Source organism: Octodon degus, unplaced genomic scaffold, assembly GCF_000260255.1.
Source record: "Octodon degus isolate 3935 unplaced genomic scaffold, OctDeg1.0 scaffold00086, whole genome shotgun sequence".
NCBI classification, from domain to species: domain Eukaryota; kingdom Metazoa; phylum Chordata; class Mammalia; order Rodentia; family Octodontidae; genus Octodon; species Octodon degus.
Window position 1 is genome coordinate 8,582,023 of NW_004524662.1, and position 20,480 is coordinate 8,602,502.

At 37.6% G+C, this 20,480-nt stretch overlaps 1 protein-coding gene across 1 annotated transcript in view; it reads left to right on the top strand.

Moving 5' to 3' along the window:
- The window catches only part of Heatr5a (HEAT repeat containing 5A), a 179,247-nt gene that overhangs the window by 65,922 nt on the left and 92,845 nt on the right, over window positions 1-20,480 (top strand). Inside the window, exons 17-21 of the mRNA XM_023721836.1 lie at window positions 4,703-4,808; window positions 5,342-5,532; window positions 10,708-10,864; window positions 13,798-13,987; window positions 15,720-15,889. Of these exons, the coding sequence (XP_023577604.1) occupies window positions 4,703-4,808; window positions 5,342-5,532; window positions 10,708-10,864; window positions 13,798-13,987; window positions 15,720-15,889 (814 nt within the window). The remainder of the gene's footprint in view (window positions 1-4,702; window positions 4,809-5,341; window positions 5,533-10,707; window positions 10,865-13,797; window positions 13,988-15,719; window positions 15,890-20,480) is intronic.

A 20,480-nucleotide genomic window follows, 5' to 3' on the forward strand; every position in this document is an offset into this window, starting at 1 on the left:
AATGCTTAAAGTATCCAAATATTTGGCACACACAAAGCCCTGGGTTCACACTTCCTAGCACTGCCAAAAAGAAGAGAAAAAATAAAAAAGTATCTGTATTTAATAGATGAATATTTCAAACTATTTTGTGTTATTATGGTATCATGTTTATGATTGTGTTTTCTTTTCCTCTCTTATCTTCACAATGAGCTACATCCCCAGATCTTTCTTAATTTCTTATTTTGAAACAAAGTCTTGTTAAATTGCCCAGGTGAAACTCAAATTTGTAATCCTTCTGCCTCAGCCTCCCAAATGTTGGGATTACTGGCTTGTGTCACTGCTTACTTTAACTAGAATTCTGAAAATAAGCAAACTTTGCATTGTTAATATTAAAGCACTGAGATTAGGACAAAATATTTTATTATTGCTCTTGACTCAAAATATGATTTTTTTTTTCAAAACTATGGTTTAAAAAAAAAGTAATACAGTGGCCAGGTGTGGTGCGCACACCAGTAGTCCCAGTGCTTGGGATTCTGAGCCAGGAGGCTTGCCATGAGTTCAAGTCCACCCTGGACTATGTAGCTAGACCCTGTCTCAAAAAAAATTTACAGATATTTATGTTCATATTTATATGTACAATTTCCCCCAGAAATCTCATGCACAGATGAGTTCAGTTGCAGAATATGCTGTTGGGAAGAAGGGCATTGATTAGGGGGGGATCACTGAGGGCATGACCTAGAGAAGTATATTCTTATTCCTGCTCATTTTCCTTCATCTGTTTTCTGGTTGCTGTGGGTTGAACAGCTTTGCTTCCCAGGCATCATGCTAGTTCTGCCTTGGATGCAGCTGACTGTGGACTAAAACTGTGAACTAAAATAAACCTGTCCTCCTTTCAGTTATGGTTATTGGGAGTTTGTTCCAGTAGTGGAAAGTAACTAAGACAAAGTCAAAGTATATAATATTACAACAAAATTCTCAAGCTCTGCCATTAGGCAGTTTTAGTGATATGTGACAATTCCATTATATATTCCATTATATTCCAGATATCTAAGATATAATCTGATAATTTAGATCTTCAGACTTGTGGGCTTGATCATATAGTCGTCTTTAATTCTTTACATCATATCTACCCTCTATAATCTTCCTAGTGGGAAAATTAAGTCATAAATATGTCCTTGGAAAAAAGGCCTGAAATTTAGTAGTCTTGAACAATGGGCAGAAAAATTTATATGTAAGATACATATTTTATCATACAGTAGGGCCGACCAGATAGCTCAGCAAACTAAAGTGCCTATTTCGGCAGAGCACAGCAGCCAAGATTCAATTCCCAGCGTGTTGTGCGCATGCTGAGACTGATTGAGGCTGGGCCTGGTGGCATGGGCCTTTTGGGAGGCTGAACACAGGCAAATCATTGCAAGTCTAATCTACATAGTGAGACCCTATAGACCCTGCCCTAAATTCATTAAAAAAAAGAAAGAAAATCATATAATAAAAAGTGGCCTGTAAGTCCTAAACTAGGGAATTGGTTAAATAAATTCTATTGCCAGACTATTTGTAATGGCTATAGGAAATTTATTCAGTACAATAGCTAGTAAGATGAGAAAATCCTGTCATAGTGTTTAGGAAGAAAAACATAAGCAAGTTATTAAGAAGATATGTGTAATGTGACCCCAGGGTTTTTTTTTTCTTTTTTCTTTCTTTCCTTCTCTTTCTGCCCTTCCTTCCTTGCTTCCGGTTTTACGTTTGTCTGTCCATCTTTTTCGTCTTCTTTTTCTTTCACTGGGGAGTAACCCCAGGTCCTCAACCATGCTAAGCAAAAACTTTACCACTGAACTATATCTCCAGCCCTTTTATGTAATTTTATTTTGAGACAGGGTCTCACTAAATTGTTTAGGGTAAGGTTGAACCTGGATTATCCTGCCTCAGCCTTCCAAGTAGCTAGGATTAGAGATTTTTCTAAAAATTACTTCCATGCCAGTGGAAAAGTGTTTTTCCAAATTCTTAGTGCATCACCATTTTTATTATACTCAATGAATTGACTTTATGCATGCTGCTTTTCCAAATATATATGATTTGCACATAGCCTCACACCTTCCTTTTTCTTTTCTTTTTTCCACCATTAGACTTTTTATGATCTATCCATTTTGCTTTGAGAATAGAATTGCTATTTGGAACAGAACTGTATCTAAGCCTTTGAGCCTCATCACTATGACAGGGTTCTAGTTTAGGATTCAAGGACATTTTTAGAAGTACAGTAAGGTCAGATAAAATACCGTTTTTACCTACTCAATGCAATAATTGCCTTTTATATTCTACAAGTATATTTAAAAGCCTACTACAGGGGCCGGGGAGATAGCTCAGTAGAATAAGCGCTTGCCTGGCAAGCACAAGAGCCTGAGTTCAATCCCTGATTCTGCCCCAAAAAAGCCTATTACATACCAAACACAAGATACCAGAGGAATGAAGATAAATTATGAGGTTTAGTTAACTGATATAAGGGCAGTTTACATCCTGCAAAATGACTTCAGTGTTATTCTACCTTTCCTGATTTAAAGGTAGAGAGGGATGAAAGGAAATATTTGAGTTAAAATTAGTAACTCAGTTCTAGTTCCTAATTTCTAGGTGCTAACTTTTTTTTTCTTTTTGATTTTGGCAGAACCAGGGATTGAACTCAGGCCCTTGAGCTTGCCAAGGAAGTGCTTCTTCTACTGAGCCATCTCCCCAGCCCCACTTACATCTTTCTTTAAGGAAGAAATTGATTTAAAAATGCTTGTTTCATAATTATTTAGCTTTAATGTTACTATAAGGAATTTAAGCCGCTGTACTAGGGCTGGCCTGATAGCTCAGTGGACTAAAGCACCTGCTTAGGCAGAATGCAATGGCTGGGATTCAATCCCCATGTGCCATGCTGGCCCCACCTCTGGGGTGCACTGAGACAGCAGTTGACACTGTAATCCCAGTGTAATCCCAGCTCTTGGGAGGCTGAAAACAGGAGAATCACTATGAGTCCAATCTACATAGTGAGACGCTGTAGACCCTGTACTAAATACCAAAAAATAAAAAAATAAAAACCTCTGGACTATATGGACATGAAAAATGATTCATAAAACTATATAAATAACTGTTTCAACATTCAAACCAGACATTCACCCCAAACCAAAAATAATATGCTACATAGTATAGCCAGGAATGCTGCCACACACCTGTGATCCCAATTTAGGAGGCTATAACAAGAGGTTAAAGAGTTTAGAGCTAGCCTGGGCTGTAAGTAAATTACACTCTCAAACAACAGATGTAATAAAAATAACAGCAAAACCCACAGTTCTATAGTAATTTGTTGTCCAATACTGGGGGAATATTGTGCTTTCTTCAGTAGCACATACATTAATACTAGGAATTATGCATAAAAAGCTACGTCTTCAGAATTTTTTTAAAGAAGTTCTGGCTAAATTACTGAGTTGCCTAGGGTTGCCTTAGCTTCCTAGAATGCTAGGGTGATAGGTATGTGCCAGTACAGTTGGACTTTGTGGTAATCTAAAAGAATTTAGAATGCAAAGTTTAAATAACGCTGAGCACCCAGACCCATTCCCTCCCAAAAACATTCCTGTTTCAGAAGTCATAGATAAGCCAGTGTTAATGATATTAGCCTTAACACTTGTGTTGTATACCCTACTTCCCTCTTATATCATTATTAGCTAAGCAGCAATACTTGTAGTCTTACTGATTGCTTGTAGTTTGACTTGTGTTATACCCACATTGTGACTTTGCTACATAAATTACCCTTGACAAAGGGCTTCAGTGGCAACTCACTTGGGACTCCTGTATTTCAGGAGCTGTCTTTTAAGAAACCTTCCCTACTGTTGGATGGATGGATTTGTGGATGGATGGATGGATGGATGGATGGATGGATGGGTGACCTCTCTCCTTTTAAGAGTCCTTCATGTCCAGGTTCCAAGGGGGAAATGTTATTGGAACCTACTCAGTGCAAGTAACCTCTACATATTTTGTTTAGAAAGTAGTTACTAGAATAGCATATTTTACCTAAATGAGCTTTACTTTTCTTGAAACAGGATTTCACTATGCACTTCAAGCTGGCCTTGAACTCACTCTGTAGCATAGTCGTGCCTCATACTCCCAATGATCCTCCTACCTCTGCCTCCCAAGTGCTGGGATTACAGATGTGCACCACCATGCCTGGCCTCAAGTAAAATCTTTAAAAGGGCCAGCCAGATAGCTCAGTGGACTAAAGCACTTGCTTAGGCAGGTGCAGGGATGGGGATTCAATCTCCAGAATGCTGTGCTGGCCCCACCTCCAGGGCACACTGAGGCAATGATTGAGACTGGGCATGGTGGCACACACCTATAATCCCAGTGCTTGGGAAGCTGAAAACAAGAGGATCATTAGGAATATGATCTGTGTAGTGAGACCCTGTAGACCCTGTGCTAAATAATTAAAAAAAAAAAGTAAAATCTTTAAGTGATGCATTTGTAATTTTCACAAAACAATACTTTTTCTTTACTATCAGAATGACCCATAATTAAAATATTGTTCTATTGTTTATAATGTATTTTCTTTTCCTAAAGAATTCTATATTCAATAAGTTTATCTCATTTTAATAGTTCCAACAAAATAATGCAACAAAGCAAATTAGCAGTTGATTCTGATTTGCATTTGACTTATTTTGTCTTATAAATCTTTAAATTTTATTCTTTCCCATTTTAGCCTTCTTATATTGGCACAGCTTTCAAACAGAATAAAGCACACAAAAGGAGCTCGTCAGCAGATAGTTCAGTTACATGTTGTTTCTTCCATTTCTAATTTCTTGAAGGTAATCATTTTTTTAAAAAATTCAAAATTTGTTCAATTTTTTAAAAGTATGGCTAATTACATTGGTTGGAGGAGGATATTTTTAAAAGGTTTTGTTTCTTCATTTTTGTCTCTTGATGAAAATGTTTCAGGATTTAGGATTCTCCTTTTACTTTTTTCCACATGATACTAGGCCAAGAATTGGTGTGCCATTGGCCTGTGGATCAAATTCAGTTTGCTGTTACATATGTGACTTACTATTTCTAAGTACTGTATAGTAAGCTTCGCTGATCATTCCTTTTATAGATACCACTATTAATATTTTCCTTAACATTTTTATGCTACCATGATAATTGATTGCCATATTGTTTGCCTGAAGGTAAAATTCTAAAATGTTTCATGGGAGGCAAATTAAATTGTATGATCAGTATATACATTTTGTGTTCTGATTTTTTAAAAAATATAAGCATACTTAGTTCACCAGAACATAAATTTTAGACTAGATAAGAGAATTTGTTACATTTGTAGATTTGGATTATTGTTCATATATTTCAGTACATGGCTGGCTCCAAGGGAAGATTATGTTCAGAAGAAATGAGAAGACTTGCCCTAACGTTAGTGTTGGAAGCCCTGGAAAGTCATAACCCCCTTTTGAGATGTGCAGCTGCAGAGGCATGGGCTAGACTAGCCCAAGTGGTTGATGATGGAGCTTTTACTACTGGATTAGCTCAAGTTAGTTTTGACAAGTAAGTGGGAATTTCCTATTTTGATACTCATGAGTAGGGCTGGGGAGATAGCTTAGTGGTGTATGCAGTGTCTGGCAAGTGCAAGGTACTGAGTTCGATCCTCAGTACTACAAAAAAAAAAAATTAGTGTTAATACTCATGAGTGACATGTCAAAACTGGATATAAGCTTGCTGGTTTCTTGGAACTATCTAGAACTTCATTCTAAGATTAAGAAAAGAAAATTTAGAGGATCTTCCTATCTCCCTGCCCTCAATCCTCTCCATGTCTTCAGAATTAATAAAGGTACTCTCCCTTTTATTTCTTCTTCTCTGCTATGTCACCCCTGCTGCTGCTGACAAAACCTAACATTTTGGTGCTGTGACTCAGATCAGTGAGTTATCTAGCTCCCAGGCATCCCATGCCCTGCTTTTGAGCTCCCTCACTAAGCTGTCTTCTGCTTCTGCTTCTGCCTCTGCTAACTGCCATGGCTAGCTTGCATCCAACACTGGCCAATCTCAGTCGTCACTGGTGAGCCCAAACTCATCTTTCCGGGGGTCTTGCTTGTTTTGTTTCTTCCTCATCTCAAAAATCTTTAGGTCATGTTGCCCCCCCCCCTTCCACATCTGTCTAGGTCCTCACTCTGCTTTTTCTAGTGATGACTGCTAAAGCAGGTGTTGGTCTTCTCTCTCTCTCACATGCTGAGTTAGAAAGTGATGGCTTTCTAACAGAGAGGTGACATTGGGCTTTTGCCCTAATCTTTGGCTCACTTTAGTTCGGCCACAGTGGGAATTACTCCTTCCTGTCCTCCAAAGCACACTTCTGTTATTGCAATGGCATATGGCCAGAAATCCCTTAAAAGCCTTTGTTGACTCTGAAAAACACATTCCTCCTGGCTTCCTCCCTCTGTTATCCCCCCCGCCTTATCTGCCAGTACTACCCTCTCAACCCCTTCCTCCAGAAACTCTGTCTTGTCAATCTCTTTAGACCATGTCTTTATTCTATCCCCTATAGCAACATCTCTGCCTTCTTCTTCTGCTTCTGCTTCCCCTGTGGATTCCACCACTACTCTTTCTCCCCCACCACTCTTTCTTCCCCCATATCAGAACCTGTAGTCCCTCCTTCCACCTTTCTTCCTCCTGCATTCCTTACCTGCTCCTGTGCAATTAAACCTCCCCTAGCTGTACCACTAGCCTGCGACTATTCACTGTGTGGCCAGCTACCATCATCCTGTGCACCATGTGACCATCCACCCCTACCATGTGGTTGCTCCTCCTCTGACATCAGAGCACTAACTTGTGGCGCCAGTCGCATGATGGGTCCCCGCCATCTTCTGGGCCATGTGACCATCTGCCACCATCTTTTTTTTTTTTTTTTTTTTTTGGTGGAACCAGGGATTGAACTCAGGCCCTTGCACTTGCCATGGAAGCACTTATTCCACTGAGCCATCTCCCCAGCCCCTCTGCCACAATCTTATAGTGGTTCTTCTTGTGATAGCAATCTTGTAGTGTCTCATAACATGTTGAGCCACTGCCATCTTGCGGCCATTTCCATGATATATAGTAACTATAAATAAGAGGTTCTTGTTTTTCAAATTCTTATAAGAGATCTCTATTAATTGAGCTACAAAAGTTCTGACTAGTCTTTTTAAAATTACAAACTTAAGGTTATTATAATCTAATTTGGTCAAAAAATCAGAGTACACTCTGATTTTGTAAAGATGTTTGTGTGTTCTGTGTGTTTATATGCTTATATGTCATTCTCTGAACAGATGTTCCTCTTTTTATTTGAAGTTTGGAATATAGACTTAAAAACATTTTTCTGAGTTAGCAGCTGGTCTAAGTGATATCAGAATGGGTTTCCTCATAGGTCATCAAAATTTTTAAGGTTAATTAAATAAAATTCATTAAAATGGGGAGAGATTTATTAGACAGGACACCAGTTGGTGGAGAGAGGGGTGACCAACCTATGCTTATTAATAAGGAGCCTCTCACTAATCTCCACAGGCTCTTGGGAAGACAGCCCCAATAATTTGGTCATTGGTTAAAAGATCAAGTTTGTCAGAAAAAAAATTAAGGTTTTCTCCTAAAAGATGCTCTTAACATATGAAATGTATTTATGCCTTCCAAATTTACAATACTGGGGCTGGGGATATAGCTCAGCAGAATAGCTGCCTACCTGCCAAGTGTACAGTATTCTACAATGTAAATTTTATTTTAGAGTTGAACATATTCCTTTCTTTTATGCTCTAGATATTTATAATAAGAGGTTTATATCAGGCCAACATGAGGTCATCAAGTATTTCATCATGACTATTATGCTATACTACTGTGTATACTTAGTTGGGAGCAATACACTTAATTATTAAAATTTTATCTATGTATTAAGCACCTTAAATATGAAGCCTAACTAGAAAACTACTACTTCTTACCAACCATGGATATTCTAGTAGTTAAATCACTGTAGAATGTTGACAGACAACAATTATACTTTTAAAGAGAACATTTGATATCAATATACTAATGTAGATCCAGATCCTCCTGAAGGAACAGTTGTTATTAATTCCTATTTTATATCCTGATCCACTCCTGACATTTGTGCCAAGCTTAAAAAGACAGATCTTGGTTCCCATCCCCACCAGGGAGACTTAATCTGGCTTTCTGTGTCTTCAATAATAGAGACAAAAATTAACTATACACAGTGCCACCTTTTTACTGTGACACTCAAGACTCCCATCAAAGTAGGAGATAGGCAAGGTGATGCAAAACCTAAACAAAATGGTACCCCCTGAAGCCTTCCTGGCCTTGAAGTGTGGTGAAGAACACTGGACACAAGCCTGCCCCAACCTGCAGCCACCACTGGGACCTGGTCCCATCTACAAGTTTTGAGGATGACTGAGTACTGTGCTGGCAATTACTGAGGGACTCAACCTTCAGCTCCTCATTTCTCCCAAGAAGCTGGGACAAAGGGACTCAAGTCCCAACACTCTAATCAGTCCTGGTCCTCTTTGAGAACCAACTCCTCCACCCCAAATCTATTAGGAATCTCTAGGCAGCAGTCATCTCATTAGCATACTAAGACACATGACTTTGCAGATATCAGAATTACTATGGTCCAGAAAACAAGGAAAGTATGAAGGAAGAAACAGGCATTTAAACTAAGAGACTATCTTTGGGCATGGTGATCTACTTTTATAATTCAAGCACTCAGGAGACTAGGCAGGAGGATTTCCCTGAATTGAAGGCCTGCCCGGGGTACATAATGAGTTCAAGACCAGCCTGAACTATATAGACCTTGTCTTAAAACTCAAAATCAGAAACAAATAAAAGCTAGGAGACTAAGGTATGAGCCCGTAGGAGTTCAGTGTAGGCTGAGATAATGCAGCAAGATCCTGTTTCAAAAAATTAAATAAGTATATAAACTGAAAGAAGAATATATAAAAAAATTGCTAGGGGTTGTGGTCCATGTTTGTAATCCCAGTTATTTAGGAGGAAGAAGCAGGATTCAAAGTTTTAGTGTAGTATTTAGTGAGACCGTCTCTAAAACTAAAATTTTGGAAAATGTCCATGGATGTAACTCAGCACTCCCTGGCTTATTCCTCAGTGCTGCAGGAATGAAATAAAGAAAAACTGACATATATGGTCACTTTAAAGCAAAGGAAAACCCGTTTGGCCTGCTGATCCAGGTGTAGGTGGCATATGCCTATAATCCTAGTGTTCAGGAGGCTAAAGAAGAGGGACTGTGAGTTTGAAGCTAGCCTGGGTTTCAGTGCAAGACACTGTTTCAAATCTGTCACACACACACACACACACACACACACACACACACACACAAAATTACTACATCTTTTGTTTATATGTATGTATGTATTTTGAGATAGGGTCTAGTTCAGGCTGGCCTCAAACTCACCATGATTCTCCTGCCTCAGCCTCCCAACTGCTGGGATTACAGTTGTGCCCCACTATACCTGGCCTAGTCTTTGTATAGCAAGAAAAAGAAAGATAACTGTTATAAATGTTTTAACCCAAGACTCAAGTCAGCAACTTCTGACATTGCCAGTCCTGTGGGTAACCCACCACTATTATGGACTACTGGACTATATTGTATTACTTTGCTAAATTCATGCAACTACAATATTTGAATGGCAGTGGAATACCCATCTCTGACATAAAGAAACCAAAAAAGGGGGATGTAAATGAAGGACCATTTTGTAGTGAAATGAATATATATCTGTATATATAAAATAGTATTAGATATACAGCTACTTTCTCTTAGTTCAATGAAAAGAAAGATTTGTACTAATAGTGTTTAGACAAGATATCATGTCTGCATCTTGTACTATGGATAACTACTACGAAGACAACAATATGCAATGTATTAATTATTGTACAAGAATAATGTCCTACTAACCTGTTTTGAAAATGTCTCAATGCTATTACTTTCTCAATAAAATTAATTTTAAAAATAAAAAAAATAAAAATAAAAAATAAATGTTTTAACCCTATTAATGGAGTAGACTCTAGGTTAGAAAGAAATTTATACAGTTTTATGTTGTGAGATAGAAATGATAGTAAGAATAGACTATAGGAAGATGAAAAGCTCTAAAATGTAGACCAGGAAGCATAAACTTCTCTTGTTTCTAGTTCTTTAGGTTTTGGTAGATTACATTTTCCTCTCATCCAGTTTCCCTTTATTCCAAGTAGAAGTGTATCAATACTGTATTGTCCTACCTCCTTAGAAAGATTGAGGTGATAGGATACCAAAGCAATTACAAATAAAAGTTTATGGTTTTAAGATTTTGTACAGGCCAAGCTACATAGCACACAGGTGTAGTCCCAGCACTTGGGAAATGAAGATGCTGCTTGCCTTATAAACCGTGTGTGTGTGTGTGTGTGTGTGTGTGTGTGTGTGTGTGTGTGTGTGATCTATCTGTCTGTCTGTCTGTCTGTTGAAACTGGTTAAACTAAAGCAACAATGTGAAGACCTTTTTAATTAAAAATGTTTTACTTTGTAAGATAACTATCAGCTTATTTCAAGATTTTTATCAGTTCACAGTAAATTTGTTTCTTAATTTTGTCAATATTCTTATAAAAAGTTTCACCTGAATGACAAATTTTAAGCATTAGTTTTTGGTTTGCATTGCTTTGTTTTGTTTTAAGTACTTGTCACTTACTTTCATTTCCTGACTCTGACACCAGATTGAAGTCAGCAAGAGATGTAGTTACCAGAACAGGACACTCACTAGCTTTGGGATCCCTGCATAGGTATCTGGGAGGAGTAAGTTCGCAACACTTGAATTCTTGCATTGGAATCCTTTTTACTTTGTCTCAGGACAGCACATCTCCTGATGTGCAGGTAAGTACCTTATGTGAGACCTATAGATTATTCACATTATTTTACTGACCATTAAAGCTGTGAGTAGGGCCAAGGGAATAGCTCAGTGGCTTAAGTGCCTGCCTGGCAAGTGCAGGGCCCTGAGTTCAATCCCTAGTACCAAAAAAAAAAAAAAAAACCAACTGTGAATAATGCCTCCCCACCCCCAGCCAAACATGGTGGAGCACACCTGTAATTCCACCACGCAGGAGGCAGAGGAAAGAGGACCACTCTGATTTTGAGGCCAGCCTAGGTTACATAATGAGTTCAAGGCTTGCCTAAACTACGTAGAGAGACCCTATCTCAAAAAAAAAAGAGCCCCCATAGTAAATGTCAAAGCATCTGTTAATGTTGATGAATTCTAAAGTTTAAGACCAGGTGTGACGACACATGCATGTAATCCCAAGACTTGGAAGGCAGAGGCAAGATGATTGCCATGAGTTCTAGGCCAGCCTGGGCCATAGAGTGTTTTCAAGGTCAGCTTGAGCTATAAAACAAGACCCTATCTCAAAAAATAATAATAGAGGGCCAGGGAGATGGCTCAGTAGAATAATAATAATATAATAATAATTATTTAAAAAATCTATCTTCTCACACTCAGAGTATGTAAAGTCAAGTTCAGTATCTTTTTCTGAAAGTGAATCATTTTTCTATCATAGTAACACTTAACTATTTTGGAGCATTTAATAGATACTAGTCATTATATCCTAAATATTTAGCATAATTATAAGGGTTATTTTATAGATATAGTCCCTTAGAGATAAAATTGGAGGTTTAGGAATGTAATAAGTAACTTAGTCACAGCTAGAAAGCTAATCATGGAATCTGGTCCTGACACAAATCATCAAAACCCATATTTTTTGCTGTCATGCCATATTGTTGTACATGTATTACCCATTTCCATAAAATTATTACAGTAGCTGGGCATGGTGGTACACACCTGTAATCCTAGCACTCGAGAGGCTGAGGCAGGAGGGTTGCCATGAATTTGAAGCAAGCCTGGGCTACATAGTGAGACCCTTTCTCAAAAAACAAATAAGTAAATAAACTATTACATTACCTATGATCAGTAAAACCATTATTCTTTTGATGTCCTAGTGAACTGGGATGAGTTCAGTTCTTCCAGTTCTTTTACTTTCCTTATCTTACCTCTTGTTAGTTTCACACATTATCTCTGATAACTATAGCAGCTTCCTAATAGGCAGTTATTTCTAGATTCTTTTACTATTTCTAGATTCTGTTATTTCTAGGTTCTTTTCTTTAGTCTTTTCTAGAGATGAGCTCAAAGTTGTTTGTTTTTTCTTAAAAAAAAAACAAAACAAAAAAACCCTTCATTTTAACCACTCATCCTATTGAAGATCTGGGCAAACTTCTTATAGCTTCTTTAATCTACTTCTCCTTCCAGTCCCACCTGCTGAGCCAGAACCTTGTCTGTTATTCCCTAGGTTCTGGCTTCTGCAGGTGATCCCACTTTCCTTCTGCTTGTGTCATTTTCATAAATGCTGTTGTTGTTGTTGTTGTTGTTGTTGTTGTTGTTGTTGTTGTTGATATAGGGTCACACTGTATAGCTAGGACTCCTAGTGATCCTGCTGCCTCAGCCTCCCTAGCACAGGGATTACAGGTGTGTGTCACCATGCCCATTTCTGGGGCCAGCACAGCATGTGGTACCAGGGATCAAACCTGGTTCCTTGTACTTGCCAGGCAGGTGCTTAGACCGCTGAGCTATCTCCCTAGCCCTCTCAGAACTGCTTTTAATGTGTTCGGTACAGGATCTCACTATGCAGCTCAGACTAGTAATTCTCCTGTTTTCAGCCTCCCCAGCACTGGAGTTACAAGCATGTGCCACCATGCCTGGACTCAGTGGCCACCTCAGCACACTTGGGGGCAGGACTGGCATGCCATGTGGTGCTGGGAATCAAACCCCGGCCACTGTGCTTGCCTAAGCAGGCATTTAGTTGGCTGAGCTATCTCGCTGGCCCTCATAACTGCTTTTAAGTTTATTTCCTTTGACTCTTCTCCTTTCCTTTCTTTCCTGATAGCCCAGATTTTTTACTATTTTAAGATTGAGTTTAACCTCCATCTCATCAGACTGCAATACCTCTAATCAGTAGTTCTCCTCTGCATTACCACATTATTAAGTATCTTTCATGTTGTCTAGCACCTGCCTGAACCTACTTACAATTTCAGTGAATGTATGGTGAGGTTTGGTTCACTTAAACCAGAGTACATGTTAATAAATGTTATTGACAGTGCACTCGTCCTAAGTGTGCATATGAACATGAATGCAGTATACAAACATACACTGTGTAATGAGTACCCGGGTCCAGAAACAGTGTATTATCAGTACCGCAGACATTCTTTACATGCTGTCTTCCAGTTAACTATATGACCCATCAAGAATAGAGGCCATCCTCCCTTACAGTAGCATAAATTATTTTTGCCTTCTTTTACACTTTGTAAAATGGTATGTTCTTATGCCTGGCTCGCTTCATTCAACATTATGTTCAAAGTGTTTATCCATACTATATATATATATTTGTTGATTTGGTTGAATATTTTTGAAAACTTAAATTTTCACTTTTTCTACAAATTAAACAATAACTATTTTCACCACAGCATATTTGATTTAGGCTATTAGATAAAAGACCAAACATCTTGGAATTACAAGGCTGAGTTATATAAAATGCATCACTCTAAATTTGGTCATTGAGTTGGTTTTATACTGGATATATTAGATATTTTTAAAAAAAGAATTTTCTTAAATTCTTAGGTTCTCCATTTCTCTTTCCAAATTAGTCGAAGAACATGTAAACTTTGCTTTGCCGTTAGTTTATTACTTTCTTCAACAAACAAGTGAATGCCTTCTATGTTTTTAAATTCAATATTAATAGATTTGTTTTGCCTTGTCTTCACAGACTTGGGCTCTACACTCGCTGTCACTTCTAATTGATTCTGCTGGCCCACTCTTTCATGTGCATGTAGAACCTGCCCTTTCTCTCATTATAATGTTGCTGTTAAATGTGCCTCCTACTTATGCTGAAGTTCACCAAAGTCTTGGACGTTGTTTAAATGCCCTTATTACCACATTAGGTCCAGAGCTACAAGGTATGTGTAAGCTTCTTTTGTGCTATTTTACCTAAAAATGTACATGTAAAAAATGAATTTGTTGGGTGGGGGAGATAGCTCAGTAGTATATGGGGCCTAAGTTCAATCCCCAGTTCTGCCAAAAAAAAATTAAAAAATTTAAAAAAAAGCATTTGTTTCTTAGTCTGCTTGGAACATGGTAGATGATCAGTATGATTTGTTAAATGAATATATAAATATCACTAAAATTTATTTCATTTACCTTATTTAGAATGGTATGTCCTGGGGCTGGGGAGATGGCTCAGTAGAATAAGCGCTTCCCTGGCAAGCGCAAGGGCCTGAGTTCAGTCCTCGGTTCTGCCAAAAAAAAAAAGAAAGAAAGAAAAGTACGTCCTAATGATGCTTCCATGTTTTTAGTCCTGTCTACTTGGGAAGGCAGAATGAGCCCAAGCTCCAGGCCAGTCATCCTGGCAACTTAGCAAGATGCTGTTGAAAATTAAAAAAAAAAGAGAGAGAGAGAGAGAGTTGGAATGTATTGTTTTTTGTTTTTTGGTTTTTTTGCGGAACCGGGGATTGAACTCAGGCCCTTGCGCTTGCCAGGGAAGTGCTTATTCCACTAAGCCATCTCCCCAGCCCGAGAGTTGGAATGTTGTTGCATGCTTGTGATCCCAGCACTTGAGAGGCAGAGGATTACTGCAAGGTTGAGGCCAGCCTGAACTACAGTGAGTCCAAGGCCAACCTGAACTGGACAATGAGACCCTGTCTCAAAAAAAACCAAAACTAAATGAGAGGCCAGGGAGGTAGCTCAGTGGCTTAAGCACCTGCCTTAGTTGGATCCCTGGTGATTGATAGATAGATAGACAGACAGCCAAGACTGATTACAGATGGTAGTTCATTGACAGAATATTGTCTAGCATGCACAAGACCCTGGCTTCAAGCCCCAGTACTTCCAACCAACAAAAGAAAACCCCAAAAAAGAAGCCCTCAAAAATTACAGACTTGAAAGAGAGTAGCTTAAAGAGCTCTGATCTTTTATTTAATAAATAAATGAATAAATCCAAAAACTCACATTTTGACCTGTTCAAATTACATAGTACATAACTATAATACTTGAAAGCAACACAATAAGCAGGGCTAAGTTTATTGGCAATTTCTAATTCAACTTTTTATGAAAATTTGCTAAAACCTATAACCTTAGATTATTCTTTGCCTAATGATTTGTGTTGTAAATAAAAATCTCAATTAAGCATAAGAAAATTGCCCAGCATGGTGGTGCTGTAGTATCACATTTAGGACGCTGAGGCAAGAGGATTGCCATGAGTTTGAGGCCAGCCTGCACTACCTATTGAGACCCTATCTTAGAAAAAAGAATAAGGAAATCAAAATATTTATCTAAATATTTGCGATCGTCTCTGCTGGGGTCGGGTGGGAATGGGTAAGAATTGAACCCATAGCCTTGCACATGCTCAGCCACTGAGCTGCACCTCTAGCCTCTGTTCCACTTTGTAGCAGACATCTTGCTTTACACAGATCCTCAGGTTTAAAACTGCAAATAAATTTTAAACCTGATAATATATGTTTAAAGAGTAATAATTTTATAGGTCAATTAGTATATGTGCTGCCGAAGCAAGCACAAGGCAGACCCGGGACTCGAACCTACGACCTCTCGCTGTAGAGCCTAATGTGTAAACCACTACGCTATCTCTCCAGCTTATAATAGGTCAATTATTAAAACTTTTGGCATTTACTTCAGTTAACAGTACTTCAGTTTCTACCTTGAGGACTTCTTGTCTGTTGGGTTGTGCAATTATGCAAGATAATCCAGACTGCCTTGTTCAAGCCCAGGCCATCTCTTGCCTTCAGCAGCTTCATATGTTTGCTCCACGACATGTCAACTTGTCTAGTCTGGTTAACTGTCTTTGTGTGAGTATAAAATTATAAATGAGCTCTCAGTTTCTTTTATTTGAAATTTAGATTTATTCTAGTTTAATTGTTTTTGGTCTATGTATAAAATAATATGTTATGTACCTATTTTCTTCTCATCTCTTTTGGAAACGAGGAAGGAACTTTCATATAGTCACCTTTTAAATCATGACTTGATTTTTGTCTATTAATTTTTATGACTATTAAGCAGTAAACATATATTGGGTACTTATGTATAAAGGGAATGTATAAATACAGTAGACATGTAAATATTTATGATAATCTGTATTTTTCTTCCTCTGTTCTAAATTATTATATACCAAGGTTTTTCTGTTAAGCACTTTTCTTTAATATTCTAGCAACATATGCATTAATATCTGTATTCTAATAATGTATCAAGAAATGTGGTAAAATGAAGGCAGCCAATTCAAAAGTTCTAGTGAAATGATTTATAAGCAGGGGCCAGGGAGATAGCTCAGTAGAATAAGTGCTTGCCGGGAAAGTGCAAGGCCCTGAGTTCAATCCCTGGTACCGCCAAAAAAGAAAGAAAGAAAGAAAGAAAGAAAGAAAGAAAGAAAGAAAGAAAGAAAGAAAGAAAGAAAGAAAGAAAGAAAGAAAGAAAGAAAGGATTTATAAGCATAATTGGTTTTAAAATTTTCCTTGAGCATAGCCAGTTTTTATCTGTATTTGCCTTAAATTTTAATTGTATTCAGGATTGTAGCCTGACACCATTGCTTTTTCAAGTTTTCTGTCCTCAACTACCATGAGAAGCATTACTTTATAGAGTTTTATTTTCAAGACTAAGCAAAAATGTATAGCATTTCAGAGACTAAAGAACCTCATAATCTGAAAATCTGTCACATATATTGTCCTTGTTTGTGTAGAATGTTTGCATCATTAAAACCAGTCTTAATAAAAGGATTATCTGTAGACCATAAAATCAGATAATTTGCTTAAGGGACCATGTCTAGGTGGTGGTAGTTAATTCTTAGACTCCAAGCTTTTGAACTCTTTATTCAATTATTTAAAAAAAAATCATTCTCAACTTTAGGGGGCTTGTCAGTTAGCTCAGTTGTTTAAAGTGCGTGCTTGGGCAAACCCAGTCAGGCACAGTGGACCGTGGTTCAATCTCCAGCTCCACATGCCACACCAGACCCGCCCTTAAGGCAGCCTGAGCCAGCCAAAAAAAAAGAAAAAGAAAAATCTTTCATTCAGTCATCATTTTATTGTTTTATGGATTTTACTACTAGATCATATTGCCAGTCCTAGCAGTGTGGCTGTAGGGAACCGCATGACCTCTCTCATGAGCCCCTTTAGCTGATTTGTCTGTTTCACAAGATGATTGTGTAAGATGTTGCATATAAAGGCACCTAGCCCAAACATTTAGCTAGCACTTAGTAGTGGGTTTTATTATATTGACATGTATCTTAAGTATACATGGTATTAATTATCAATGCTGAAAGTTACATATGAAAGTTGGAAAAATGTAATGGACTTTTCTGGCAGAAAATTCTGTTTATTTTCTTAGATTAGGTCAATTGTATATGAGGGGAAATAGCACTTACAGGATAGACTTTTATCTTTCCCTTCAAGCACCTTAGCCCAGGAATATTATTCTTTGTATTTGAAGAATCATTGCCAAAACCAATTATTGGAAAGATTTCCAATCCTTTGCAAATTGATCTGACATTTATCTTCTAAAAATAGTGATGCTGCCATTCTTCTTGAATTGTAGAAGTTTCATTCATGGCTTTTTAAAATTTTTCCTTTCTCTTATATATGAATTCAGTTATTAAAGTGTATTGAGAAATGAAGGATAAGACTAACAGTAATTGGGGCTGAAGAGACAGCTCTACAGTCTTAAGCACCTGTCTGGCAAGTGCAAGGACCTGGATTTGATCCCCAGTACCACCTGCCATGCTAGTCCCAGAACCCCAGGTGTGCCATGCTGGCCACTGAAACCAGGCGTAGTGGTACATGCCTGTAATTCCAGCGCTGGGATAGACTGAGACAGGAAAATCACTATGAGTCCAAGCTTCACAGCGAGACCCTATACCAAATAAATAAGTGATTTTTAAAAATTGTTAAGATGATTAACAATAATTAATGATGAATAAGATCTCATCAAATTCATTAACTTATTTCCTTCTGCAGACTTGGGGAGAAAAAAGTACATACAAATAAGAGACTGATTTTTCTTTTAGCTCCATTGAGCAGTAGAGGAAATCTGTAGTAATCATTATAAATCTTATATGTTACTCATAATTTTCAAAGTGTATGTGGATTTTTTTCTTACATAGAAATCATATTCAAAAATAACAGTCATACTAGGCGTGGTGGTACACACCTGTAGTTCCAGTATTCAGGAGGCTAAGACAGAATGGTTGCCACCCTGGACTACATTGTGAGTTCAAGGCCAGCCTGAACTACATAGTGAGAGTCTATGTAGTCTGTCTCAAAAAAACACACTACACTATATGTCTTAATATTTTAGTTACTAATTCTAAACTCATTAGAATTTATTATATTTTAGAATATTCTCAAGGAAATTCTATTTCATCTTTAGGCAAGAATCATACTATAAAGATTTCCTTGTAACTGCTTGCTGTTATAACTTCCATTCTGAACTTGGCCTTAGCTACACTAGCAATTCTAAGTACTGTCAGTTTTAAGATGTGGCTTGCAAGTGTTTTAAAAAAAAATCTATAATTAACTTCTGATGAAGTAATACATTGATTTTGTCTCCTGCCAGACACCTGTTCTTTGGGAGTGCAGTCCAGGGAGTGCAGTGAGATCATTCTTCTCATAGACATATCTGCTGGGTCTGGTTCTGATACTGAGCTTAATTAGAGATTCCAAAGGAAGAGCTAATTACTCAAATGTACATATTAAGAGTATTGTGTATTTTATATCTTTACACCTTGGAATTCTTGAATTAACTATTCTGAAGATCTTAGTTCCACTCTTAAGTTGGAAAATAAAGTATTTATGCCACACTCAAACTGGAGTTAAGCCAATTTAAGCAATAACTTTATCAATATTTATATTTTAATGTTTAGCTGATTGTTGTCAAAGTCATCCTAGTATTTATCCTTTGGTTTTGTCATGACTGGTCTGTCATTTGTTTTTGTGCAGGAGATCTTATTGGATAATTCTGTGTTGGTAGGTCCCTGACCCTTGCTTCCTAACTTTTTTTGAAATTTGCATTTGCTGTTTGTGTTGTTTTTGATTGTAGCTGTTTCTTGTTTACCTCTGCATCTATATGTTTAAGCTAACCATCAATGTAAATTCCAGGATGTGTAGCATGTTACATGGTGCTTATTTAATACCAGTGTAAGCATATTGTACTAAACCTCCAGCTGGAGCATTCACTTCATGCACTGCATTTTGCATCATTTTCATTTAATATATTCATTTCAGAAAAGACTTGTACTTAATAGTTTGATTTGATTTCTGCATTTTGCCTGCTTTGTTTGTCTTAATTACTCTCTTCCTCTTCCCAATTTAAATGCTGGAGAATGACATGGAAATATTAAGCCTCTGTTCTGCTTTGTGTGACAACCTCCTATCTTTTTTTCTACCAAAGTACACCTAAGCATGCTTTTTAAAAGATTGTTTAACTGGCCTAAATAAATGCTGCACCTGCCTTGTATTATGTGCTTGTAAGGATCCACTTAAAATAACTAGTGGATTAATTAACCTTTTTAAAAAATTCTCTTGTAGAATGCTTTGTCATTATTAAATACAGCAGTAATCTTGGGCATGAGTGAGCTTAATCTCTGTATATTTTAATTTCTCTGTTATCCTGTGTGCTAGTTTCTAACAACTGAAGTTGCTAAACATGACTGGAATTACATTTGTATGAGAATGCTGTGAATAGTATTCCTCTCTATATACTTTTGAGTCAATTGTATGGGTCAAGGGTATAATAGAATATAGTTAAAAAGAAATTCCCATCTGTATGTTTCAGTAATGATAACTTTAACTTTCTCTGGCTTTTATTTTTTCCTTCTGATAAAATTTAGGATTCAGCTGTCTTTGTATGTGGTTCTTAAACATTAAAAACTAGCTGCAAACAACTAGCCTTTTTTCCTCAGTATTTAGGAACTACTCTTCACAGCAAATTGACCTATTTCAGTCCTATTTTTCCCACATATGCCAAATCACCAGCAAAATCATGCCATTATTTCTCAAATTTTGCTTTGAAAAAAATGACCATCAGAGATACATTGCTGGGCATGGTGGTGCATGGATATTAAATCTAATAATTGGGAGGCTAAGACAAGAGATTCACTGGAAGTTCAGGTCCAGTGGGGGGTACATGATGAGTTCAAGACCAGCCCAACCTACATGACAAGGCTTTCTCTCAAAAACTGAAAAGATACACATTAATCTGGGGATGTTGGGACCGGGGAGATGGCTTAGTGGAATAAGCGCTTCCCTGGCAAGTACAAGGGCCTGAGTTCAATCCCCGGTTCTGCCAAAAAAAATCTGGGGGTGTCACTTGTGGAAGAGCACAGGCTTAGCATGTATAATGCACTGGGTTTGATCTCCAGCACACCCCAAAAGGTGCATATTTATTGTTACAGAC